General features: G+C 46.9%; 1 protein-coding gene across 4 annotated transcripts in view; it reads right to left on the reverse strand.

The window, feature by feature from the left end:
• The window catches only part of SLC25A18 (solute carrier family 25 member 18), a 28,498-nt gene extending 2,108 nt beyond the window's left edge, over positions 1–26,390 (reverse strand). Inside the window, exons 1-10 of one of the 4 annotated variants that reach the window (XM_032390802.1) lie at positions 25,946–26,390; positions 20,098–20,162; positions 11,098–11,218; positions 9,470–9,625; positions 9,174–9,229; positions 7,930–8,020; positions 4,376–4,494; positions 1,781–1,946; positions 859–1,013; positions 207–282 (exon numbers count right to left, since the gene is read on the reverse strand). In XM_032390802.1, coding sequence (XP_032246693.1) covers positions 207–282; positions 859–1,013; positions 1,781–1,946; positions 4,376–4,494; positions 7,930–8,020; positions 9,174–9,229; positions 9,470–9,625; positions 11,098–11,117 — 839 coding nt within the window. In that variant the 5' untranslated portion in view covers positions 11,118–11,218; positions 20,098–20,162; positions 25,946–26,390. Of the gene's footprint in view, positions 1–206; positions 283–858; positions 1,014–1,780; positions 1,947–4,375; positions 4,495–7,929; positions 8,021–9,173; positions 9,230–9,469; positions 9,626–11,097; positions 11,441–20,097; positions 20,163–25,945 lie in introns of those variants that run through there. The other 3 variants (XM_032390804.1, XM_032390803.1, XM_032390805.1) reach the window with 3 other exon arrangements.
• Between the last annotated feature and the right edge of the window lie 685 nt (positions 26,391–27,075).

The following is a 27,075-nucleotide window of genomic DNA, read 5'->3' on the forward strand; positions in this document are numbered from 1 at the left end:
GGCTCAGTCTGACTAGACTGGGAGAAATGCTGTAGGGATGCGAAGGAGGAAAAGCTCCCAGGACATCCTGTTTTGTTGAGAGGTGAGGGGAAGGAACAGATTTCAAAGAAAGCCGAAGCGCAGCGTTAGTATGGTGATAAAATTGTAGACAGCAAGGCAGGGGGACTGTCCCAGCCCCAGCCTCTGCAGGGCTGCAGGCCCCTCACCTGGCACAGTCGGTGATCCCACTGTAGCTGTCCTCACCCAGGCCTTTTTTGAGGGTTTGGATTCGAGTTTTCAAAACTAAATCAAACAAAAGTTAAAAGTAGTGAACGTCTTGCTTTTGGCCCCCTCTCTCCAACATAAAACTGTTTCCTGTTAGAGCCAGCATGCACAAAACTGAATCCTGAGGCCAGTTCTGCCACTGTGTGATCTGTAATAGAAGATCCTCATTTATAAAATGAAGGAATTAGAAATGACCTGATCCTTCAGGTTACCCATACTTGAGAAAGGTGCACCAGAGAAGCTGGGCGTAGCCCTGAAGATAGAAGTGTGGTCTCACACTGTTTTAATTCCTGCCTTTAGCTTCGGGTTTGAAAACTCCACTGGGGGGACAAAAAGCTAATGAAATCAGCACCTAGAAGGTGAGGGGATTTGTCAGGGATAAGAGAGTCAAGGTCTCCTTGGCTCCACTTTATCTGGGAAGACCCTTGCTGAGTTTCTGCCCATGGCCACAGGTTGCGATCCAAGGGAGTTTTCAGGTTGGAGCGGTTTCATTTCTATCCAAAAAGTAGATGACAATCTTCTAGACAACTGTACAGCTGTCTGGCTTGGAAAGTGAGCCAGCCCTTGAAGGCCCCCCATCTCCAACGCACTTACCATCCAGAGGTGTTACTGCGACAGCTGCTACGGAACCCGCAGTGCAGCCTGACATGAAGGAATGAGCGAAGGAAGCCTTCCCCGTGCTCTCGGTGACCCCGAGGTTGTTAAGGTTGGCAAACAGTGGGAAGTAGATGATGGAGAAGGGGATGTCTCTGCGGGAGAGGAAGCGGGATGAGCTGCCTGCTGCTCAGGGGGACCCCACCCCCACCCCCGCGGGCTCAGGCAGGAAGCCTTTCCCTAAGCCCACAGTTAACCTATTCTTTCCCTGGCCCCCATGATAATGTGCAGCGGCAGAGGGCGGCTGCCTGCCCACCCACGCTCCTGGTGCATCACTGCCCTCCCAGCACCTGCAGGACTCAGGCGGCGGACGGGGGGCCTGGGAGCGCGCAAGAACGGGTGGCAGGGCTAAGGTAAGAGTGAGTGGGGGGGTGGCTGGTGAAGAGCTCTAGAAGCTATGTGTTACGGGGGTGGGGTGGGCAGGAAGGTGAAGTTCATTGACCTATTGCCCAGTGATAGGAGAAAACTAGCCCCTGGCCTGGCACACTTCTGATCAACTTTAAGGATTTTGGCCAAGTAGCAAAGTAAAATGAGGGGTCTCTGTGCTCATTTACCTATAAATGATCCAAAGTCCTTTGTATATAGGGCATTCTTAGGTGCCTTTGTTCCACAGAACATCCCATACTCATGTGGTCTGGTTACCGGAGAAGGGGCCTCAAACTAGTCTTCCAGGTGTCCATCCTGTGCAATTCTGCCCACTTCTGGACCAAATAGGAAGCCTGGAGGTAGTTTGCTCTCTGGGGTTTGAATGTTCCAGGAAGAATGCAGTGACAGATTGGGGCCGCAGTCCCGCTGGCCCTCTGTGCCCTCTCCCTGCTCCCCGGGGCCCTTCTGTGTCCCAAGTTCGGGAAGAAAGCTTCACCTGAGGAGAGTGGCACCCAGGCCCTTGTAGAGACCGGCCAGGCCCTGGGTGCGGAGTAGCTCCCAGGCGATAAGGCTGGCAGACGGGCACTTGTGGGCAGAAGCTGAACCCGTAGTATAGGACCTGGAGGAGGAAGGTGCTGAGGCCGAGCCCTGACGATGAACTGCTGAAAGGGAGAGGACAGACCCCATCATGAGCAAGGCCCCAGCAGGGAGTGTGCCTCCCGCCTCCTCACCCTGGGACAGCTCAGAGGTGAGGCTCACATCCCTACTAGAATTCTGACAATTGTCCGAATTTTATTTATTTTTAAGATATTTATTTTTAAGTCATCTAACGTGGGGCTCGAGCTCATGGTCCTGAGATCAAGAGTCACACGCTCCACCCACCGAGCCAGCCAGGCGCCCCAGATTGTCTTCATTTTAGAACATTCGTTTTTGGTTCCAAGGAAATCTTTCTAAGATCTGTGTCATCTAATGTGTCGTCCCCGCCACACTGGGCACTTCCCAGGAGCCACGGCCCGCCCGGCCTCCTCCATAGGGAGCTACAGCAGCACCTACTCCAGCCCCAATTCCTTATCCTCCCGTTAAAGCTCTGCTTCTGATCTGGCTTCCATTTCTAAACCACCTCTGAGCCTATTTACATAGTTTCATCCCGCTGGCACTTTGGGACATCGGAGTCCCATTTCCTTCTGCCTAATGTGTAAAGCAGCAAATTCTTTTTGTCCAAAATCTATCTCCTTCAGGCCTCCAGAGGTGCCTCCTCCCTCTAGTATTCCAAGATCAGGTGAACACGGCCTTTATACCCTTCACCATTTTATAGAATTTGATTTTTCATTTTAGTTGAATAATTCAGAGCCCATCATTGGATGAGTTCAACATCTAAGAAATAGAATGGAATTGTTTTTTTCCTGAGCATTTCAAGTACAGCATTTCAACGTGGGTGAATCCCATTCATGAACACAGGATTCAATGTGCTGAAATCGTGTGACTGTTCTTTTTCTTAATTCTCCCCATTTGAGCAGCTTTGTCTAGACTCTACGGCCTTGCTCCAAGGAAGTGATTTCATGTCCCAGTTTTGTCTAACAGCCAGCAGAGCGACATCTCACACTGAGAAGCTGCTGACTGCACATCCTTTCCTGAGGCAGCGAACAGGGCGCAGGTCCACACAATGAGCTTGAAGAAGGTAGTTCATCGGTGAGCTGTATCTTCCCCATTGCCTGCCTGATGTGCCCATAGCTCCCCCGTTCATTCCTAGCCTGTCTTTCCCTGCTTTTGACGTGGTTTAGGAATACTAACACTCTCACCCAAGTTGAAAAACAAAACGTGGGGTGCCTGGGTGGCTCAGTCGTTAAGCGTCTGCCTTCGGCTCAGGTCATGATCCCAGGGTCCTGGGATCGAGCCCCACATCGGGCTCCCTGCTCGGCGGGAAGCCTGCTTCTCCCTCTCCCACTCCCCCTGCTTGTGTTCCCTCTCTCGCTGTGTCTCTCACTGTCAAATAAATAAAATCTTAAAAAAAAAAAGAAAAGAAAAACAAAATGTTTCAGAGCTTTTACTCTTTGTAGATCAAAACACAGGGGCTTTCCAGCGCTCAAACTTTATTCTTGCTGCAGTTTCATGCGCTTCAGGCTAGTCTGCTCCAACCTAGAAAGCTGGTTGAATTCTAGCACAGCAAGTGTGCACAGTGGGTTTGAACAGTGCTAGGTTAACCTTGCCGGTGCTAGGTTAGGCACCTCACATGCTGACTTCTTTAATGCAGGTACTGCATTTCACCCCCGAGGAAAAGCCCTCTGTCCCACCCCAAGGGGCTGGCCTCTCTTCCGCTGGATAGCGAACCTTGGTTCTTAATCTATGCTTTGGTACTTACACCCTTGGTATTTTTGAGATGACCAGGATTTAGGAGAAGGACAAAATTCTCTTCCAAAAAAACAAAAAGAATAGGAATGGTTCTCTTGTCCCTTCTTATGCCTTCCCACCAAAGGCCAGCCTCTATAGCATAATATAATAGAGCATAATATGATGTCTACTGACTGAAGTGTTTGTGATCAGTTCTTAAAATATTTAGGAAATCAAGTCTAAAGGTCATGGTGATCTGATAGAGATATTAGGTTATTTTCTGATTCAAATTTCTCATTTCTGCTATAGAATTAGAAGTATTGAAATCTAGAAAGGTATCCATTAAATAAAGACTTCTAGGGGTAGAGCATGCGACTCTTGATGATCTCAGGGTTATAAGTTTGAGCCCATGTTGGGCATACAGATTGCTTAAAAAAATTTTAAAATCTTAAAAAAAAAAGAAAGACTTCTACAGGGACGCCTGGGTGGCTCAGTCGGTTAAGAGGCTGCCTTCGGCTCAGGTCATGATCCCAGGGTCCTCAGCAGGGAGCCTGCTTCTCCCTCTGCCTGCAGCTCCCCCTGCTTGTGCTCTTTCTCTCTCTCTGTCAAATAAATAAATAAAATCTTAAAAAAAAAAAAAGACTTCTACTGACCTGGAAAGCTAACTGAATCACACAGTCTAGCCAATGAGTGCAGAATGTGGGGAAATCTATTCTGATCATAGCCCTTTGCTAATCCCATGTGAAGTCGGGATAGGCCTCACCCAAGCGCCCAGCATCCTGCAGCTGAATCTTGAGCATTTCCATGGGACAGGTAACCACCACCTGGCATATTCCAGCTCCACATCCAGCTAGCATCTCCATCTTCAGATTCCGCTGCATCCTGTGGGACCATGAGTCAGGCTCCTTCAGGCCAGCCCTGCCACCCACCCTGGCCCATCTACCCAAGTCTACCCAACTACCCAAGTAGTTGGGACTTTCCGTGCATGGTACTCAGCCTCGTTTGGATCAGCTGCCACTCACCCAGCTGGGTAAATCATCACCTGGCCCTCAAACACAGTCTCCTTAAAACATGAAGCTAAATTTAAAACAGGCGCCAGGGAGGTAGAACTTGCACAGAGGTTGAAACTAGTGCATTCAAACTACCCATTGCAGGGATGTGATTGTCCCTGATCCCTGAAGCAGTATCACCAGGGCAATGGGAGGCACAGAGAGTACTAGAAAGTGTTTGGGGGCTGATTTTTAAAAATTCATCAGTATAATAAGTGACACATAGATCAATGGAACAGAATTGAAAACCCAGAAATAGAGCCCCGCATATACAGTGGTCAGCTAATATGTGACAAGAGAGCCGAGAATACTCCATGGAGAAATGACATTATCCTCAATAGATTGTGCTGGGAAAAATCAGATATTCACATGTAAAAGAATGAAACCAGACCCCTATCTTACACCACTTACAAAAATGAACTCAAATGGATTAAAGACTTAAATGTAAGACCTGAAATGATAAAACTCCTAGAAGAAAACACAGGGGAAAGCTCCTTAACTTGGGTCACCTAAAGCACAAGAACATGAACAAAAACAGACAAGTGCGGCCACTTCAACCTGAAAAGCTCATGCAGAGTGAAGGAAACCATCAACAAAATGAAAAGGCAGCCTATGGGGGCACCTGGGTGGCTCAGTTGGTTAAGCGACTGCCTTCGGCTCAGGTCATGATCCTGGAGTCCCTGGATCGAGTCCCACATCGGGCTCCCTGCTCGGCAGGGAGTCTGCTTCTCCCTCTGACCCTCCCCCCTCTCATGTGCTCTCTCTCATTCTCTCTCTCTCAAATAAATAAATAAAATCTTTAAAAAAAAAAAAGAAAGAAAAGGCAGCCTATGGGCTGGGAAAAAAATACTTATACATCACATATCCAACAAGGAGTTAATATCCAAATATATAAAGAACTCAACTGGATAGTAAAAAACAAAAACAAAACCCAAACCAAACAACAAATAATCCAATTAAAAAATAGACAAAGGACTGGAAAAGATATTTTCCATAGCGGATATTCAAAAGACCAACAGGTACATAAAAAGGTGCTCAACATCACCAATCATCAGGGAAATGCACATCAAAATCACAGTGAGATATCACCTCACACCTGTTAGAATGGCTAGTATCAAAAAGACATATAAGAGGCGCCTGGGTGGTGCAGTCAGTTAAGCGCTGGACTCTTGATTTTGGCTCAGGTCATGATCTCAAGGTCGTGGGATAGAGCCCTGTGCTGGGCACTGCCCTCACTGGGGAGTCTGCTGGAGATTCTCTGTCTCTCCCCCACACCCCGCTGTCTCTCTCTCTCAGATAAATAAATAAATCTTAAAAAAATAAAAAGATAGGGGTGCCTGGGTGGCTCAGTCAGTTAAGTGTCTACGTTTGGCTCAGGTCATAATCCCAGGACTGTGGGGCCAAGGCCCGCATTGGGCTCCCTGCTCAGTGGGGAGTCTGCCTCTCCCTCTCCCTCTGCCGCTGGTGATCTCTCTCAAAGCAAAATCTTTAAAAAAAATAAATGTCTGGTAGAATGAGAAGCCATCTGGCCCAGGACTTTTTGTTTTTGTTTTTTTAAGATTTTTATTTATTCATTTGAGAGAGAGAGAGTGAGACAGAGCACAAGCCAGGGGAAGGGGCAGAGGGAGAAGCAGACTCCCTGCTGAGCAGGAAGCCCGATGACTCAGGGCTCAATCCCAGGACCCAGGAATCATGACCTGAACTGAAGGCAGATGCTTAACTGACTGAGCCACGCAGGAGCCCCAGGCCAAGACTTAAAAAAAAAAAAAAAAATGATAAATGCTGTCGAGGATGTGGTGAAAGGGGAAGCCTGTGCGCTATTGGTGGGAATGCGAACTGGTGTAGACACTATGGGAAACATAGTGGCCTCCATAGTATGGAGGTTCCTCAAAAAACTAAAAAGAGAATTGATCTAGCGATTCCATTTCTGGGTATATATCCAAAGGAGGCAGAATCACTATGTTGGTGAGCTATCTGCACCCCCACATTCACTGCACTACTGTTCACAAGATCCAAGATTTGGAAACAACCTATGTGTTCATGGACAGATGGATGGATAGAGAAAATGTGGTATATATACAATACAATATTATTCAGCCATAAAACAGAAGGAAATGATGCCATTTGAGACATGGATGGACTTCAACGGCATTATGCTAAGTGAAAAAAGTCAGACAGAGAAAAACAAATACTGAGTGGTCTCACTGACATGCGGAATCTAAAAAAAATTCAAACTCACAGGGGCTCCTGGGTGGCTCAGTTGGTTGAGCATCTGACTTTGGCTCGGGTCATGATCCCAGGGGTCCTGGGATCAAGCCCCACGTTGGGCTTCCTGCTCAGCAGGGATTCTGCTTGTCCTTCTCCCTCTGCTCCTCTCCCCACTTGTTCTCTCTCTCTCTCAAATAAATAAATACTTTTTTTTTTTTTTAATTCATAGTCATAGAAAAAGAGATTGGATTTGTGGTTATCAGAGGACAGGAATTAGGTGAAGGTGCTCTATAGGCATAAACTTCCAGTTACAAGATAAGAAGTACTGGGATGTAATGCAGCATGATGAGTATGGTTAACCCTGCTCTACAGTACATTTGACAGTTGCTAAGAGAACAGATCCTAAAGTTCTCATCTCAAGGAAAGAAACAACTTTTTTGGGTAACTATAGGAAGTAATGGATGTTAACCTAACTTATCGTAGTAAACATTTCACAGTATATGTCTATAAATCATTATACAGTGCATAACTATGCCCTGTACAAACTTATACAGTGTTGTACTACAGTTATATCTCAATAAAAATGAAAAAAATGTTCATCAGCTAGTTGATGAATATATGTATAGTCTATAATGATCTATCATCTAGAACTTTCAAATTACACCAGCTCATTTTCTCCTTTCTCTTTCCTTTTTTTTTAAGATTTTATTTATTTACTTGACAGAGAGAAAGAGAACACACGCAGGGTGAGCGGCAGGCAGAAGGAGAGGGGAAAGCAGGCTCCCGGGGAGCAGGGAGCCCAATGCGAGGCTCAATCCCAGGATCTCGGGATCATGACCTGAGCCAAAGGCAGACGCTTAACCAACTGAGCCACCCCAGGCGCCGCCTCCTTTTACTTTCTACTTGCCAAAACATAACACTAAACTTCCGCCATATGTGTGCACATATTCACATACATGCAGACAGGTAAACTGATACATTCCTCTCCCTGTCACCATCCCCCCAAACTATAAACATACAGTGATGTATTTCCACCCCACAGCCCCCCACCTGGCCATACCCATCCTCCATTAGCAGCTGCCGGAAGAAGTCATTGGCTGCCAGCTTGATGGCCTTCTCTGGAGTGACCAAGGTTAAGTTCACTGCAGCTCCTGGAAGTAAAAAACGAGGACAAGTTAAGGCCATCTTAAAGGTAAGACTTCTTGGGTCACCTGGCTGGCTCAGTCAGTGGAGCGTGCAACTCTTGATCTCAGGGTTGTGAGTTTGAGCCCCATATTGGGTGTAGAGTTTACTTAAAAATAAATTACTTAAAATTAAAAAAAAAAAAGTCACAATTCTCTGAATCTGTCACTCATGTAGGCAACCTACTCTCACTCCTAGCCAGGCAGGTTTCTGGGAGGAACTGGGGTCTTGTGGGGGAGGCTGTTGAGGAGGGTTCTTCTGCCTATTTTATAGAAACATGAAAGTTTTTTTTAACTCCCTACTTTGACTCTCCTCCCTCCACATTTCCCTCTTAGACGCATGTGTTTCCTTTATGGGCTCATTGGTGCAGTTATTGGGAAGTTATTTTCGTCCTTGCAAGTGCTGCCCATCTCGATGATAAGTGAAGAGTTCCCCAAATCAAGCCCCAATAATAACGTCCTAGGGGACAGGGTTCGGTTTCCATCGCTCTGTGCTTTACTAGCCCAGTCCCACTGGCAGTTTTGTGAGTTACAGCAGTTTTTATTTTATTTCTCAGGGGTACTAGAATATCAGCTCCTTCTTAACACCAGATTTGTATCCATTTTCCAAGCCCGAATCATGGCGATGCGGCCCTGGATGGGGTCACTGCAGGGGACAGGGACAGCACTGCTTGTGTCAGGGAGAAGCCAACAAGTAACTCCCTGTCAGAAGCTCAAAACCCTTTCCATCTCTTCCCTGTCAGCTTCTTCCCCTTCTGCTTTTAGTAGCTAATGCCCTGACAGCCCTGAATGGGGGCGGGGGGGGGGGAACCACTTGCTTCCAGCATCACACAGTTGTGCCAGGATGGAAACTGGGGCTCCTGGGCTCCTTAGTGTGCTCACTGGTGCCCCCCCCAAACCTCAGCATAACTGCCTGTCTCCACCAAGGAAGATGGGGGCTTATAAAAAGCAAATGTGGCTTAGGATCACCTGGTAGCCCAGGCCCCACCCCAGGAGCTCCCTGGGAAGAAGAAACGCCACTTCCCAATGTTCTATAAAGCCACAAAGTCTGGTGTGCTGGGCTGCCCTCTCTGTTTTCATTTGGCCCAAGCCAAGCCTCCCCTGGGGTGCATTATAAGCCCACCTCGGTACATGCCCAAGAAGCCTTCTGCCCTAGCAGTTTTCATCAGGCAGTCTATCCTAGAAGCAGAAGCCAGAAAAGGAAATCAGTGGTGAGCAAGAGGATGCCCATCAGCCCTCCCCCCAACCCGGTGCACTAATCCTTCTGGGCACACCCCAGTTGACCATCTCCCCCCACCCCACTCTACCCCCACAATGCATGCACTCCCTAAATAAAGAGACCGGAAGGAATGAGGCCCCATATCCCTCCCCGGGAGTTCCCCTCTCCCTACTCACCCCATTCCCCTCACCAATACCTACATTCCTTTGTAGATGTCTTTTCCATGCTGGTTCTGCAGCCGAGTCTTGGCCAAGTCAATGGGGAACACACAGGTCACCCCAACAAGCCCTGCCACACCTCCATTGATGAGTTTTGCTGTGACACTAGGCCGTGAGGAGGAGGGAGGCACAGAATGACTGAGGGAGGCAGAGGGACACAGGAGCTCAGAGGGAGGCTGGCTGCAGAAAGCCTCACACATAGCCAGGACAGATGGGGTTGGGGGTGGGGGACAGGGAGGGGAGGACTGGAGAGCAGGAACAGAGGGGAGAAAGAGTAGAACAGTGGCTTCTCCTCCGGGGACCTCAACTCCACACCAGGGACACCTCTCCTCAGCCTCCTATACCCAACAGCAGCACCTCCCACAGCCAACCTGGGGCTCCCTCACCCACATCCAGTTACAGAGACAGGTGAGGGCCTGGGGGCCAGGAGTGTCTGGCCACCCCCTCCAGGGGCACTCACCAGGGCTGAGGCATCTTGTCCTAACTCCCCCCAGGGAAATGCTCCTCAAGCTAGGATGCTGCAAAGGCTTTTGGGAAGGAGGCCCAGAGTGCCAACTCTGCCCCCTGGGGCCCCACCAGGGTGTAGGAAGTCCTCAGCTCCCCTCAGAGCTGTCCCTCAGAGCTTCCACCAAGGGCCTGTTCTCCGGCTGGTCCCCACCTTTAGAGCCACATGTGGGAAAGTTTTCCAACGGACTGCAATTTTATTTCAGGCTTAAGTTCAATCAGAACGGAATTTGAATCCCGGCTATGCTGTTTACTTAAACAAGTTACCTCACTTTTCTGATTCTTTGTTTTTCCCTCTGTAAAACTGGCCTCAAGGGATTTTGTGAAGATTAAGTAAGTTAATGCACTTGGTAAATGATAGCTATTATTTGTAATAAGAGAGGGCGCCTGGGTGGCTTAGTTTGTTAAGCAACTGCCTTTGGCTCAGGTCACAATCCCGGAGTCCCGGAATTGAGTCCCACATCAGGCTCCCTGCTCAGTGGGGAGTCTGCTTCTCTCTCTGACCCTCTCCCCTCTCATGCTCTCTCTCACTCCCTCTCTCTCAAATAAATAAATAAAATCTTAAAAAAAAAAAATAAGAGAACACACATTTTTACAATGAGGGCTTCTAGTCAGCACAAGATCACCAGGGCTAAAGTATTCAGATTATCTGATTCTAGCCAAATGTCAAGTCAAGTCACACTTTACATAATGTGAGCCCCTCATCCTGGAATTTTGGAAGACTGAAGATAGAAAATAAAGCTTCCTCAGTCTCCTTGGAACCTAGAAGTGTTTTCTTATCTTTCAGGCCAGGGGCAGACTGTGAGCAAAATATTTGCAGGTAGATTACCTGGAAGTAATAAGAATAGATATTCTCTCACACCTGAACCCTGATAAGCAAACAAACAAGCAACTTCGTGAAAACAAATAGAATTATGACTGAAATTTTGCAATCTGAGAAGATGCAGTTCAAACAAGGACAAATTTTACATATATATTTTGTATACTGGGGGAAAATGAGTCTCACTTGCTCCTCCCCTGGACTCAGGAATCTGGAAGAGAAGCTGAATGATGTATTGTTACCACAGAAACCCAGCCCAGACAGTCGGCTGTCTCAGCCAGTTTACCTCAAATCCGGCTTGGACATTCTGCCGGGGGCCAAGGACTGCTGGTGGGTCCCGGCACAGGCTGTCGGCTCCTCACGGGAGATGGCTGGCTGAAGCAGATGTGATGTCTGTATCCTTGACTCTGGCCCACCGCAGAAGAACGGATAGAACACAGGTGTCAGTGGAGACTGGCCTGAGCCGCCTTCTGGGCAAGCCTCGGTGGGCTGGTTTCCTCCTCTACAAAGTGGTCAGAACAACACTCGCCTCACGGTGTGAGAAACCAAGTATGTGCTGGGACAGAACATTATTAATACACTGATGCTGCCAACTTGCTTTTTTCCTTTTTCTTTCCGGACCTTTTGGACTTTGGGGATTGAGATCAGAAGAAAGGCAATGAGAGAGGAGGACAGCTGGCCCAAACTAAGGCTCAGGGAGAGGAGTTCTGGGGCATCTGAAAGAAGCCTGGGGGAGTGGTGGTGAGGGAAGCTGATGGGTACAAAAGAGGGATATTAAGAAGAGTTGCTATGGACTAGGAATCCCTCTCATGGTGTCCACGAACTATAATAAAACACTTGAAATGTTCTTTAGTTACTTTTGGCTCTTAAAATGTGTTTTCTAAACTTACTATGATCCTGTTGAAAGACTAAGCTGCTTTTAAGTCTCTGGACTTATTTATAATTGATACATATAGAAAGCACCAGGACGGTGTCAAAAAGTCAAGCTATAATCATAATAATAATTACAACTTCTGGGGAGGGGTCCTGCTTGACCCCAAGGGGACAGTGTCAGCAAGAGCTCTCCTGAGGCTCCAGTGGAGGCTGGCTTGAGCTCTGAGATGCCTCTTTCCTCCAGGCTCCCTTCAAGCTGCTTTAGGGTTCCCCTCCTCTTACAGGCTCCTCATTGGTCCCTGAGGCTGCCAGCAATTTTCTGTTGTTTCCAAGTATTTTGTATTAGGGAAAAAAAGAGAGAGGTCAGTCTTTCTCTTGGTATATATTGATCCATTCAGAAAAAAAATTATTGAGTGCCAGGCACTGACTGTTCCAGGTCTGGGGATATAGTAGTGAACTATATATAGTTCTCAGGGGCTTAAATTCTTTTTTTTTTTTTTTTTAAGGTTTTTATTTATTCATTTGAGAGAGAGAGTACACAAGCAGAGGGGAGGGTCAGAGGGAGAGGGAGAAGCAGATTCCCCCCTGAGCAAGGAGCCAGATGTGGGGACTTGATCCCAGGACCCGGAGATATGACCTGAGCTGAAGCAAATGCTTAACTGACTGAGCCACACAGGCGCCGCTCAGGGGTTTAAATTCCAAAGGAGCAGAGAGACAATAAATGAAATAAATCCTAAGGAAACCAGATAGTGATAAATACTCCAGAGAAAAAAAATTTAGAAGGGAAGGAAGGTAGGAAATGTCAGTGGGGTGGGGGCTCGGTGGCTTTACCAAGAAAGGATTCATTTAGGTGATTTGAGGATTCAAAGGAGGTGAGAGAGCAAGCCATGCAGATATCTGGGAAAGAACACTCAGGGCAGAATAAGTGCAAAGGCCCTGAAAGACAGAGTGAGGCTGGTGACCAGAAGGAACAGCAGGGTGGTCAGTGAAGAGTGAACAAGGCGTGGGTAATAAAGACAAAGTCGTAGAGATAATGGGTGGAAGAGTGACCCTGGAAGGCCTCAGAAGGTCTTTGGCTGTTATTTGGAATGAAAAGAGAAACAACTGGAGAGTTTTGAGCAAAGAAATGACATGCTCTTGACAGGACCATTTGGCTGCTGTGTTGAGAATAGAGAGCAGAGGGCCCAAGATAAAAGTGGAAAGACCAATTAAATTATTGCAGGTATCTAGGCAAGAGGTCATGGCTGCTGGTGGGGGGTGGGGTGGGTGGGAGAGTAGTTTAATTATGGATGTATGTTGGGGTGCCTGGGTGGCTCAGTTGGTTAAGTGGCTGCCTTTGGCTTAGGTCATGATCCCGGGGTCCTGGGATAGAGTCCTGCATCAGGCACCCTGCTTGGTGGGGGGTGGGGGGGTAGGGGGGAGCCTGCTTCTTCCTCTCCCTCTGCTCCTGCTTGTGCTCTCTCTCTCAAATAAATAAATAAAATCTTAAAAAAAAAATTATAGATGTGTACTGAAGGCCAGGCCACCAGGACTGCCTGATGGACCAGATGTGAGACACAAAAGTAGTTAAGTTGTTGGTCTGAGAAACTGGAAGAATGGTTTTGTAACATGGTGTTTGGACCTAGAACAGGTAAAAACTTGGATCTGTTGGAGAAATAGGAAGCTGGTCTGCAGAGAAAGAAACAGAAAAGTGAAGCAAGCACATGTGGAAGAGAAACAGAAGACGGAGATTGTCCTAATGTTGTTTCAAATCCCAGTTTCCAGTTCACTCCTTAATGCCGGTCACATTCCTGTCTTTGGATTCTGTGACACACTCAACTGTCCTGTCAATCAATTAGGTCATTATTGCTTAACTTGCTAGAATGTATATCTGATACACCCACCCAAAACTAGCAAAGGGAGGGAGGATTTGCAAATTATAGACCCTAAAGCATGGACTCGGCTGAGAGAAAGCAGGGCCCAGGCTGGGGGGCTGGCGAAAGCCCCTCCTCATCTCTGGAGGCTCCAACCATGTCCTCTGAGAGCTGGAGCTTTAGGGAACTTGGGGGAAAATGTCAGGAAATTCAAGTGTACCCACTGTTCTTTGACACACTTATTAAGTTGTTAGGAGAGAAAGATATGTTGTAATTCTAGGTAGCCACCTTAAAAATGAACAGGAAACAACAGGACAAGTATGAAACCCTGTCAGTCTGAAACCAGAGACTCAAATAATTGAGAATCTTGCAGCCATATTCTCTGCGTTTTCTAAATTACTAATTTCTAAATTACTAGCTTATAAATTGTGGTTCACTGGCTTTCGGAGCAGGGGTATTTAAGAGAAGCCAGAGAAATTAGGGACACCCCAATCCCAGGGCCACTAGCACTTCCACGTGGCAGGTGTGATAATGGGATGTGGTAATGTCTCCAACCTTCAAGTGCATTCACCTTTTGGTATGTCTCAAGCGTGTGTGTAGCAGGGACCAGCCTCAACCCCCAGCCCGAGACTGGGCCAGGCCACTAGAAGTCCCAGGCCCGTAGTTCTCTGGAACAGACTTAGCATTCAAAGGCTATGCCTTGACAAGATTTCTGGCACCCGTGAATGCATTAGCAAACCGAGTCAACAAAGAGGAAACTGACAGTCAGCCAGCAAAGGTTTTAAAGGAGTCATCACCACAAAAATCCCACACTTGGCAACAGGGTCCATATTTGCTCAATCCTTAAGGCAATCCATAGGCCCAAGTGTTAGTCATTTTACAAATACTTGTGGAGGGCCTACTGTGTGCCGGTCACAGTTCTAGGCAGCAGGGATATAGTTGAGAACAGAAACAAGGTCCCCGCTTTCTCGGAGTTTAGGGTACTCCTGGTTCTAGCCCTGATAGACTTGCAGAGTGATACAGCACGCCCTCCCACCGGGCACTCCTCAGCACTGTTCTCTCCATACGGGACCTGAAGGATCCTTGCAAGGGAAATTCTTCCAGCAAACCAGGCCCTGAGGCAGCCATTTTCCTGACCAAGGAGCTCCCTACATTGCGAAAGAATTTAGCAAACAAATGGATATTCATTAAATTATCTAGCCTTTTTTTTTAAAGTTTATTTATTTTTTAGTAATCTCTCACCCAACTTGGGGCTTAAACTCAGGACCTCAAGGTCAAGAGTCACGGGCTCCTCTGACTGAGCCAGCTAAATGCCCCTAAATTATTTAGGCTTATCACTTAAGGAGTGCTCTATGCATTAGACTACTGAACAATAGATAATATATATATATTTTAGAAGATTTTATTTATTTGGGAGCGAGAGAGAGCACAAGCAGGGGGAGGGGCAGAGGGAGAGGGAAACGCAGGCTCCCCGCTGAGCAGGGAGCCTGACATGGGACTCGATCCCAGGACTCTGGGATCATGACCTGAGCCGAAGGCAGACGCTTAACCAACTGAGCCACCCAGGCGCCCCTCTCCTTACTTTTTAAAATAGAATTTAGAAAAATAGAGTATTTGGGGAGGGTTGGGGTAGTAATACTAATTATTTAAGCACTGGGACACAGAATTATGAGGATCTACATCTGCAGCTCTCTGGGACCAAGGTGGGGAAGGACTGGATATATTAAAAAAAAAAAAAATCTTTATCTGGATAACAGAGGCTCCCTGTTATTGCCTCTGGATGCAGTATCTGGTCATGACATTGAGTTATCACATTGGGAAGATAAGTGCATTTATAATTTGACACATGATTATTGAACCATATTAGAAGGAGGAAATTTAAGGGCACCTGGCTGACTCAGTCGGTAGAGCATGTGACTCTTGATCTTGGAGTTGTGAGTTCAAGCCCCACATTGGGGGTAGAGATTACATAAAAAAATAAAATCTTAAAAAAAAGAGGAAATCTAGTTGTATGGGAAATGGTATCTGTTTGCATGTCCTCAGGCATCAAAGGGTAGAATGTAGTGATATACATATTGGATTTCTTCATTACCCCATTTCCAGGAACCTCCCCCTCCCTTCTCCCTCACCATTCACCTGGTGGGGACTGCTATATTTCTAAAATGTGACAATATTCTCCCAGGTAATGTTGATTATCTGAGGATGGGCCCCTGATTTAAGCTAGGTTTTTCAATCTCCTCTATAGGTATTTTAGAAGAGAGAGCGATTGTGTAGCCTCTTTCAAGTTTTTGTCTGTAACATACAGCACTTGGGACCTATCTGCAGTCATGTTTACTGTCGTGTAGTTTGGGAAACTGAGAGATGATTTTGTAGCAAGAGATTTATGAATAAAGCAGAACCACAGGAGAGAGAGCAGAGTTCTGGTGGGGTATGAAACCCTGATTACAGTGACCCACTTCCTTCCTGACCTTAGGAACCAAAGGGATATTCCACTATCGCTCTAATGAATTAACCTATTGTCTTTTTGTTGTTGTTTTGGGGATTTTTTGTTTGTTTGTTTTGAATTGACTTATTGTCTTAAGCAAATTAGAATTAGTTTTTGTAATTGGGTAGCCAAAGAATTTTTAATAAACAAAACTTTTAAAGAACTCTCAAATTCCATTCCATTACAGTTGAGCTGCTTAGACAGTGAATACTGTAAGCCTTCAGAGATGCACAAGGTCATTCTGGGCTGGCTTGGAGAGGGATCTCGATGTGGCCTTAAAAAATAAGGGCAAGTTTATAAGGAGAAGAGGAAGGGGAGGTGGCCTGGATGCGAAAACTTTGTGAGCACAGGGGACCAAGCAAAGGGCTGAGGGACAGCTCACTGCCCTGGCTGGCTCACCAGAACGGTGGAAAAGGGCTGCAAAAGTAGGTTAGGCCAGGTGTGGAGAACCCTGGGCTTCCCCGATACAGTTTGTGCCCCCCAAATTAAGTAACTTTTCACAAATTTGATCCTATATGCAGTAAGAAAACACTGAATGCTTTTAAGGGGCAAACTACCATGTCGAATGTTGTATGAGGAAAATAATTCAGGAAGAATGGGTTGAGAAAAGGAAATTTCCCCTGAGAGACCAGTTAGGTGGCATCATGGCAAAGCAATGAAGTCGAGAGAAAAGGATTAGGGTGGTGGAGGGTACAGAGGACAAGGGATAGCTGGGAGAGAACTTTTTTTTTTTTAAGATTTTACTTATTTATTTGACATAGAGCGAGTGAGAGCAGGAGCAGGCGAGCAGAGGGAGAGGGAGAAGCAGACTCCCTGCTGATCAGGGAGCCAGATTCCGGGCTCGATCCCAGGACCCCAGGATCATGACCTGAGCCGAAGGCAGACGCTTAACTGACTGAGCCACCCAGGCGCCCCTGGAAGAGAACTTTTTAAAGAAAAAAGGGCCTGGACGTGGCAACTGTCCAGGGCTGAAGAACCACGGAGCTGGGGGAGGCCTGAAACCTGAGGCTCGGAGGAACTGAAAGACAGGCTAGGAGAGGAAGCTGCCCAGAGGGAGGGAGAGGCACTTGGAGAGAAGCCAAGACTCTGGGAACTGTGTCCTCCAGCTCTGTGGGAAGTGGGTGAGAAGGCACCCCTCACTTGGCAGGGAGGACACCGTTCTGCTAGTGAGTGACACCAGGCTAGTCTTTTGACTCCTTAGATGCCCATTTCCAGGAGCATCTCTGCTCTGCGTGTGTGTGTGTGTGTGTGTACACAGTGGGGTGGTTTGTCCATTCCTCACCCTACTGCAGGCTCTGTTTCACAAAAAAGAAGCTGGCTAAGGACGGTCCTAGGAAACAGGTCCTGGTGGGGCTAGGAGGGAGTCCCCGTGGCAGGGCCCTGCCGGCCTACCTTACCCTGTCTCATCCAGGGGTCCTGCGCCTAACAGCAAAATTGTAACCCATCCTGTGTGCTTCCCTAGGAGATAGCTAATTAACAGATGCTTAGGCGGTGATCAGTTCTTTTTTGTTAATAATGAACCATTGTTCTATTTCTTAAGGTATTTAAAGTACTAGAAAAAAATTAGAAAATTTGGAAAGCACAGAAAACTCTAAGGTAATTTTTTTTAAAAAGTAAGCTCTACACCCAACATGGGGCTTGAACTCAAGACCCCGAGATCAAGAATTGCATGCTCTACCGACTGAGCCAGGCAAGTGCCCCTAAAGTAATTCTTACTACATTGTTTCCCAGGATCATATTTTGAATGAGGCTGTCCAGAGACACATCTTTCAGAGGGATGATTTTAGGTAGTGAGCTGCAGGGACCAGAGCAGCCCAACGTTCTCTGAGCTTCTGATTACACGGCTTTTCATTTGTCCCACATTAAAACATTCTATTATCTTGACTTCTGTGGGCTCCTTGGCTCTCCCCAGTGGCTCCCTAGCCTCCATGACCAGTGTCCTTGCTCACTGGTGCCCACAGGGTCCTGCCAAGGTTCTCAACTCCTTCCATTCCACACAGCCATCCTGAAAGTCCATTTCCTCCTGGGCTTCGGTCATTGTCTACTTGCTCATGACTAATGGACTTGCAGTTCAAGCTCTCTGCCCTGAGCCCCTCACCATCATCTTAACCAGCTCCTGGGCTGTCCCCGTCTTGGCAGCCTGGCCTCACCCAGTATAGTAATACCTCTTTTTACTTGTGTCCACCCGTCTAGGCCTGCTGTTCCTCCTCCCGGTTCCCTAGCTCCCTAGCTCTGAAAGCTGCATCAGCGATTCAATTATCTAGGCCACATACGTGTGCCATCTTTGATTCCTCCTTTTCCTCTTATTCCGCCACCACTAATCAGTCACCGTGTTCTGGCAGTTTTTCCTCCTAAAATGGTGCTACTCAGGGTGTTGGTTCAGTGCTGGTCTGTGACAAGTACAGAAATTGAGAGTAAAGGCTTAGAAATTTTTATGGTATCTCAAGGAATTCCATATTTTAGAATGTACTAAGAAAAATGTGAACTTTATCATTTTATTTTTTAAAAGATTTTATTTATTCATTTGAGACACAGAGATACAGAGAGAGAGAGAGAGAGCATGAGCAGGGGGAGAGGGAGAAGCAGGCTCCCCGCTGAGCCAGGAGCCCGATGTGGGGCTTGATCCCAGGACCCTGGGATCGTGACCTGAGCCGAAGGCAGATGCTTAACCATCTGAGCCACCCAGGCGCCCCTATTTTATCATTTAAAAAAAATTCTATTTTTCTAGCAATTCATCTTTACTGCATTTTACAAAATTATTTGTCCATAATGGACAGGAGTAAACAGGTCCTTCATCATGGGTAGAAAAAAGCTATCCTAAGTCTCTCGTGGGCCCACCAGCCACTGCTTATCACATGGGTGTCACCCACTGCCTGGAGCACCCAACAGCCTCTCCACTCTGCCCCCTGCCTTCAGCCTTGCTTCCCTCAAATCCAAGCTCCACAAATACGGCCAAGGGGCACCTGGGTGGCTTAGTTGGTTAAACAGATGCCTTCAGCTCAGATCGTGATCTCAGCGTCCCTGCTAAGTGGGGAGTCTGCTTCTCCCTCTGCCTGCCACTCCTCCTGCTTGTGCTCTCTGTCAAATAAATAAAATGTTAAAAACAACCACCAAACATGGCCAAGTAAGCAAGCAAAAGGGCAAGTCTGGTCCCAGTTGCCAGCCTGCCATTTGAGCACTTCCCCACCTACGGTGCACTGCTAACTTCCCACCACTCTTAGGACAGTTTCCCAACCTTGACCTGGACCCTCTACCTTCCTGCTTGATTGTGTCTTCCAAACCACCCCTCCATCTACTCTCCCTGCCAGCCATTGGGAACTCTCCCTTCCCAGAACGCATCATAGTCTCTTGCGTCTGAGCCTTCCACATACTGTCCTGTTGACTAGGACAATTTTTCCCCATATCTACCTGATGAATTACAAGTTGTTTTTGGGCTTCAGCTTCTCACACAAGTCCCTCTTAAGTCCCTCAAATCTTGGCTAGGAGTCCTCTTCTATGATCCCATTTAATACCCAGTTATAGCACGTACTACATTGTATTACAGTGGTTTGTCTACTGGACTCCACCTCCAATCAGAATGATTAAGTTACTGGGACAGGCAAGGCAGTCTTAGGGTTTTACCCCTGGAGCTTGGTGCAGAGGCATTCAATAGAGATGTTGGAATCCATGAACCACGAGGGGGACCAACGCCTTTAACTTTGCAGTCAATCTTGTCATGAGACATTCAGTTCTGCTCCTCAGTTGCCCTCATTTCTTCACATTGTGAGGAGACGCTCAAGGAAGAGGACCATTCTCTCTCTACCTCCTCTAATTAGGGCAAGTGAGAGTTCCTCAGGGGTGAGCCCCTTCTACTAGCAGTGCCAAGAAAATGCCTCCTGACTTAGCTGTTGCCTGGGATGTCCTATTGTCAGGGGGTGGCCACTTCCTCTTGCCCACCTCCTTCCTACTCTGTGTAGCAAATGAAACAAGACCCTTTCCCACTGGCTGCTCTGACCTCTTTCCCAACTGTTTATTTGCTAGAAGTGGATCTTTCCCTTCCAACTCTAAGCTTGATACAGACAAGACAAACACTTACCTGCTTTCAGTAAGGAACCTTCTGCTTTTTCTGGATGCCAAGATACAGGCCAGATCACTGCGGAACTGCAGGAAGGGTTGGTTTACATTCCTCTTTTGTTACTGGCCCTCCCTCCTCATGCCCACACAGCCCTTTCACCTCGGGCAGCAGAGGAGGGCAGGTGGTCATGAAGCCATCCTCCTCTACTCCAGTCCCCAGCCCCTCTCCCACCTCCCACACCTGCAGATTGGGTTTGAATGTAACCCCAAAGAGGCCACTATGCAGCCTAGCCAAGCCCAGTCCTACCTCCCCAGGTGGCAAGCAGGTGGCTGTTTACTTGGCTGTGGTATGACTGGGACAAAACTTCAGGCTGGAAAAGGCTTTGTTCAGGCAGCCTTGGGGTGGGGGTCAGGGGAGATTCCACCCACTCAGAGACCTCGAAGTCCGGGAGGAGGACAAACAATGGAAAATCGATGCAATGCAAACACTTCTGCCAGACTTTTGGGGCCAGAAGCTAACCTCTGCTTTTCAGACTCCCCCACTTTTGTGGTTGCAGGTGATTGCCTGTTCCAGTGATTCTGTATTTTCAGTGGTCTACCATGTGCTCTGCTGGGGGGGGCGGCAGTGTTGATGGGGCACATTCCCTGCCCTCACAGCTGTTACAGCTGAGCCAGGAGCTCAGGGCTGCAGCTGAGTTCTTCCAGCCTAGACAGCTGGAAAGATTTCAGGAAGTAGTCACTGGTTTTCGACTTGACGACCAAGAGCAGAGTTAAAATTAAACCCGGCTTCTCTTTAGTGGCAAATTGTCTAATTTGGGGCAAGGGATGAGGCAGTCGCAGGGAGAATAAAGCTGGTAACATGTTGGGTCCCAAAGGTAGAGGACCTTGTTGTCTGGCCAAGGATTTGGGAGAGATGAAGAATCAGCATGGGACAGACTTTGATGTCAGAGACCCAGGTTCAAATTCCAGCTTCCAAGTTAATAACTACCTCACTTTAGGCAAGTTATTTAACTTAGTGCCTTTCCTCATCGAAGGGGGATGGAGATAGCCACTTCATAGGACTGCTATGAGGCAGTAGAGCAGAGTGGTTAAGAATCGGCTTTGGAGTAAGGCTGCCTTTGAACTGGTTTGAATTCCAGGTTACTACTTACTTGCTGCGTGACCTTAAACAAATTACTTCTCTGTGCCTGCGTCCTCATCTGTGAAATGAGACTCAAAACTTAGATGTAGCGCATTTAGTACATTTAGCACTTAGTGTGTGGCACATAGAAGGTGTTCATTAAATGATAACTTTTCCCCCCTCCCTTTTCCTGGTGGGCAATGGAAAGCTGATATAGGACGTGGAGTAGGGGCCCATAGTGGACGGTTCAGGTTTATCGCAGCACCAAGGGGTTTGGACAGGTTGGGAGATTACAATAATCCAGGCAAGAAATAAAATGAGAAACTGCATACAGGAGGGAAGAGATGTGATTTCTGTGAAGAATTGATAGGGCTTGGCAGTCGATTAAACATGCCAGAGACAAATATGGTTTGAAACATGGATCAGCAGGAAAAGATATATTATCACCCCAACTAGGAGTATCAGAAGTGGATAGGTAAGGAGAGAGTGGAGAAGAAAAGTTTGGCTGGCTATTGAGTTTAAAGTGGCAGCCACAAAACGGGATGGCAAGGTGTACAAGAAAAAGTGCTACCACCTCACACCTGCTAGGGTGATACTATCAAAACAGAGAAAACATGTGAGGGTGAGGATGTGGCGAAACTGGAACTCTTGAGCATCGCTGATGGGAATGTAAAATGGGGCAGTGGCTGTGGAAATTGGTAAGGCAGTTCCTCAACAAGTTAAAAACAGAATTACTGTATGATTCAGCAATTCCATTTCTGGGTATCCACACAGAATTGAAAGCAGTGTCTCAAACACATTATCTACACACTCATGTCCATTGCAACATTCATTACTCACAATAGCCAAAAAGGGAAACAACCCAAATGTCCTCTGATGGATGAATGGATAAACAAAATGTGGTCTATACACACAATGGAATGTTCTTTAGCCTCACAAAGGAATAAAATTCTGCTACATGCTACAACATGGATGAACCCTGAAAACACGCTAAGTGAAATAAGCCAAAGAAGGACAAATATTGTGTGATTCTACTTATCTGAGGTACCTAGAACAGTTAAATTCATAGACACAGAAAGAAAAGTGGTTACCAGAGGTTGGGGGAAAAGGGAGGTAGGGAATTAGTTTAATGGGAATAGATCTTCACCATGGAATAAAAAAGTTCTAGAGATGGACAGTAGTAATGGTTGCGTAACGATGTCAATGTACTTAATGCAACTGAAGCGTACACTTTAAAATGGTTAAAATAGTATGTGTGTATTTTGTCACGATAAAAAGGAAGCGAGATGAGCCATGAAGCCAGAATATTACACTTAAACATAAATGGATGACATTGGAGGGACAGGGAAATATGTCAGTTGTAATGTTTGTTGTAATAAAATGGCTAAGAAAGGATGTTAAAAATAAGCAAGGTGTAGGAAATGAAATTGCCAATCATTCTGGTAAAAAATTTAAAACAGTGGCAAATAAAAATCCTGGAACAATGGCAGCAGGGACACGTGGTGTCCATCTCCAATAGGAACTTGGAAAGGGTGACCAGAGCATGGCATAAAGTCCAACTTGAAGATGGATGTCAACTGCATAGAAGGACAAGTAAAGTTGCAGGTGATGATAATAACCATCTAGAGGAAGGTGTATGAAGAGGAGGAAAAAGGGGGCAAGTCTTAGGAAGAGCACAGCTACTCGAAGGGAGAAAAGGTAACCGGGAGGGCAGGCTGTGGAGACCTGGGTGAACGTGGGTCATGGCATCAGTGAGAACCAGTTCCAAGGGGGGCTGAGGCCATGCAAAGGGTTTAAGGGCTGTGAAAGGGATCTGGCGGAGGCTCTGTAACTAAGTTGGTAGTTGTAGAAATGTGGGGAGGAAGCCACATTGCAGCAGAGACAAAAATGCCAGGTTCTATTGGTAAAGAGTTTGGATGAAGGTATGGGGTGACTGGCTGGCTCAGACCAGCATGCAACTCTTGATTTTGGGGTCCTGAGGTTGAGCCCCATGTTGGATATAGATACTACTAAAAAAATAAACTTAAAGGGACACCTGGGTGGCTCAGTTGTTAAGCATCTGCCTTCGGTTCAGGTCATGATCCCAGGGTCCTGGGATGGAGCCCCACATTGGGCTCCCTCTCCCTCTGCCGCTCCCCCTGCTTGTGCTCTCTGACAAATAAAATCTAAAAAAAAAAAAAAAAAGTCTGGATGAAGGTAAAGAGAAATAAATAGGTGATATTTAAGTAGAGGAAACTGGAACATTTATAGGGAGGGAAAAAAGGAGGAGAGACTAACTGATGGCATGCGGTTGGGATGCAGATAGGAGAGGCTGGAATGCAAAGCACAAGGGCAAGTCAGCTTTGGTGAGGGGACAGGACTGGCAGGAAAGAACAAAAGTGAAGATCTGGAAAAGCACAAAGTTAGAGTACCATGTGAGATGGTCTCCCTCTTTAAATAACAAGGTCAGTTATTAGTGTTGGAAAGCAAGGACGGGTTTGAGGGCTCTTTGCTGCTCTCAAACTGCAGCAAGCTTGTTAAACACGCAGAATCGCGGGACCCAGCCCAGGCCTAGTGAACCAGAATCTGATCTTAACAAGATTCTCCAGGTGTTAAAGTCTGCAAGCCACTGGTTTTGCAGAGTGCTTTACAATGGTGTTTTTTTTCTTTTCATTTATTTTTAAAGACTTTGAGATAGAGTGAGAGAGAGAGAGAGAGAGAGCACAAGCAGGGGGAGGAGCAGCGGGCAGAGAGAGAAGCAGGCTCCCTGATGGGGACTCGATCCCAGGACTCTGGGATCATGACCTGAGCCGAAGGCAGCTGCTTAACCTACTCAGGCCAACCAGGCGCCCCGAGAGTGGTTTACAATGTTGACTGCACCACAGAATTACCAGGAAAGCTTTGAAAAATTCTGATGCCCAGGCTGCACCCCAGACCAATGAAAAACTCTCTGGGGTAGTGTTCAAGCATCTAATTTTTTTTTTTTTTTAAAGCCCAGGTGTTTTGTTTTGTTTGAAAGATTTTAAGTAATCTCTACACCCAGTGTAGGGCCTGAACTCACAACTCAGAGATCAAGAGTTGCATGCTCCACCAACTGAGCCAGCCAGGCGCCCCAATGGCCCAGGTTTTTAAATCCCTAAATGGGCAGCCTAGATTGTCCACCATTGGTTAAGAGCATTGCAAAGCCAAACATAAACTCACTAAAATTTGTTGAATAAGTCACAACAGCAGCTGTGGGAGAGGTCACAGGGAATACAACAGGAGATGTTTAAAAGCGGTAAGGGTCTTGGGGCGCCTGGGTGGCTCAGTCGTTAAGCATCTGCCTTGGGCTCAGGTCATGATCCCAGGGTTCTGGGCTCCCTGCTCAGCAGCAAGCCTGCTTCTCCCTCTCCCACTCCCCGCTATGTTCCCTCTCTTGCTGTGTCTCTGTCAAATAAATAAAATCTTAAAAAAAAAAAAAAAAAAAAAAGCTTGGAGGGTCTTGACATGACTGGATGGCTGCAGTGGTCAGTTAGGTTTGGATCGCCCCCAAACACCCAACGCTGCAGAAGATGAGACAGAGGATGCAGACACTGGGAGTGAGGTCTGATGGAGGAATGTGGGGGAATAGAGGCCAGGTGTCACGGAGGGCAGGGCCGGGATGGGGCCTGGGTGGGCAATGAGGGAATTTCTCAAGTTTGCAGCCATTCTTGTTCTACAGTCCTTCCCTGGGTTTGGATTAGAGGAACATCCATAACCTTTATCCATGTTAACCAGCAGGGTGTGGGATCAATGAGATAGCCTGCTCAGATGAGGAGTGGATAAGGATGGAAGTATAAACACCAGGGCTGTTCCTATAGGTCAGTGTTCTCAAACTTCAGTTTGTATCAATCCCCCCAGAGGGCTACTTACACAGACTGCCCAGACCCACCCTCAGTCAGTGTCAGTAAGCCAGAACTGGCATTTCTTTTTTTTTTAAGGATTTTTATTTATTTATTTATTGAGAGAGAGAGAATGATAGAGCACATGAGAGGGAGGAGGGTCAGAGGGAGAAGCAGGCTCCCTGCTGAGCAGGGAGAAAGATGCGGAACTCGATCCCAGGACTCCAGGATCATGACCCGAGCTGAAGGCAGTCGCCCAACCAACTGAGCCACCCAGGCGCCCAGAACTGGCATTTCTAACAAATTCCCAGGTGATGCTGGTGGTCCAGAGTCTACCCTCAGAACCAGCACAACAGATTATGTGCCCACAGGAAGACAGATGAGACTCACTAAGGAAGGCTGAGGTAGTGGGGCCAGGCCCCAAGCACACTCATTTCCATAGACCTATGCGGTCTCTAGGGACGTCCTCTTAGTACCACACGGGAGAGATGGACTGGTGGTAGTCTGCCTTGTCTTCATCAGTATAGTATAGCCTTATGGGAGCACAACGAGGGGGGAAGGGAAGAGAGGAATTCAAGCTGCAACAAGGACTCAGAGAAGACCAGGCAGAGAGACTGCTGAATGGAACGAGCTAGGGGACTGCAGGCCCCAGTGGATGAGATGCCGGCGGGCCTGTCCAAATCATGGCTGACAGTACCCCGCCCTCCCGCAGTGACTATATTGCACGGAGGGAAGAAAAATATCTATTACTTTAAGCAGTGTCTTCTTTCTAACACTTTACTGTAGTCCAATTTTTCTGTATTTTCTCCCTTTACTATGAACTCTGAGCAGAAGCAGCTATTTTTTCCTCTTTTCCACTGTTAGTAATTAGGCAAGGTTAACTAGGCACACAGCTGTTATTTAATACTTACTGAGAACTTGAGTGTGAGTCAGTCAATCTTCATCTTAGTTCTTGGGGCACACACAGGCCAGGCCTCAGTTGAATGTCTCTGCCCCTTCCTACTGCAGACTCAATTCCTCCCCAAAGCAAAAACCTTGAATCCAATCCAAGGAACTGACTCCACTGCTTTAAAAAATTCTATTTAGCGTTTAACTGGCTAGAATAGAGCTACTCCTTCCTTGTCATTCACTGTCCAGGACGAGGTTCAAATCCAAGATTCTAGGAGCAAGTAGTGCTTTCCCAAACCTGACGACTTCTTGAGGGGATCTGAATTTATATGCAGGTCATGGAAGCAGAAGGGGTTGGGATTTCAGCACACAATAGTCAAATCTGGGGATTTTCCAGCTGCCTTGTTGGCTAGTACTTCACACTGAGGTTTTTGCTAGAACTACCCAAGGAAACTAGAGGACTGAGCATTGGTAGCAGAAAGGGGACTAAAACAGATACACAGATGTTCTCCATTAAAAAACCCAAGGGAGGGTGGGAGGATGGGTTAGCCTGGTGATGGGTATTGAGGAGGGCACGTTCTGCATGGAGCACTGGGTGTTATGCACAAACAATGAATCATGGAACACTATATCTAAAACTAATGATGTAATGTATGGGGAATAACATAAAAAAAAAAAATTAAAAAAAAAAAAAAAAAACCAAGGGAAAACCATGAGGCCAGGGAAAGAGATCTGCAGGGCCCATCTACAGAGAACCCAAGCCTCATTTCCAGTTGGCCTAGAATCCAGCCCCCCCAGAGAAAAGGTCCAATGGCATTTCTTCCAAAGGCAACCCTTGCATAACAATTTAATGACACAGGCCATTCACCTCTCCAGGAAGATTACAGGGTGAAGGTCGACCTCCAAAAGAGCCCAACCCTGGGTTATTTTCTCAGTTCTGTTAATACCACTCTCAGAGAATGTAGATTACGGCAAAACAACCCCTAGAGGGGCTACTTGTTTATAAAATTAAGATCCCTTTCCTTCCTCAATGACAGGAATTGGTTTAGAGACAGAAGACATTAACATTTAAAAAGAGAAGAACTATGGATGTTTCCAAATGTCAAAAAGGAGAGTTCCACAGTTTTGAGACTAATCCTCATTGGCAATTTGT

Source organism: Phoca vitulina, unplaced genomic scaffold (assembly GCF_004348235.1).
Source record: "Phoca vitulina isolate PV1807 unplaced genomic scaffold, GSC_HSeal_1.0 scaffold59, whole genome shotgun sequence".
NCBI classification, from domain to species: Eukaryota; Metazoa; Chordata; class Mammalia; order Carnivora; family Phocidae; genus Phoca; species Phoca vitulina.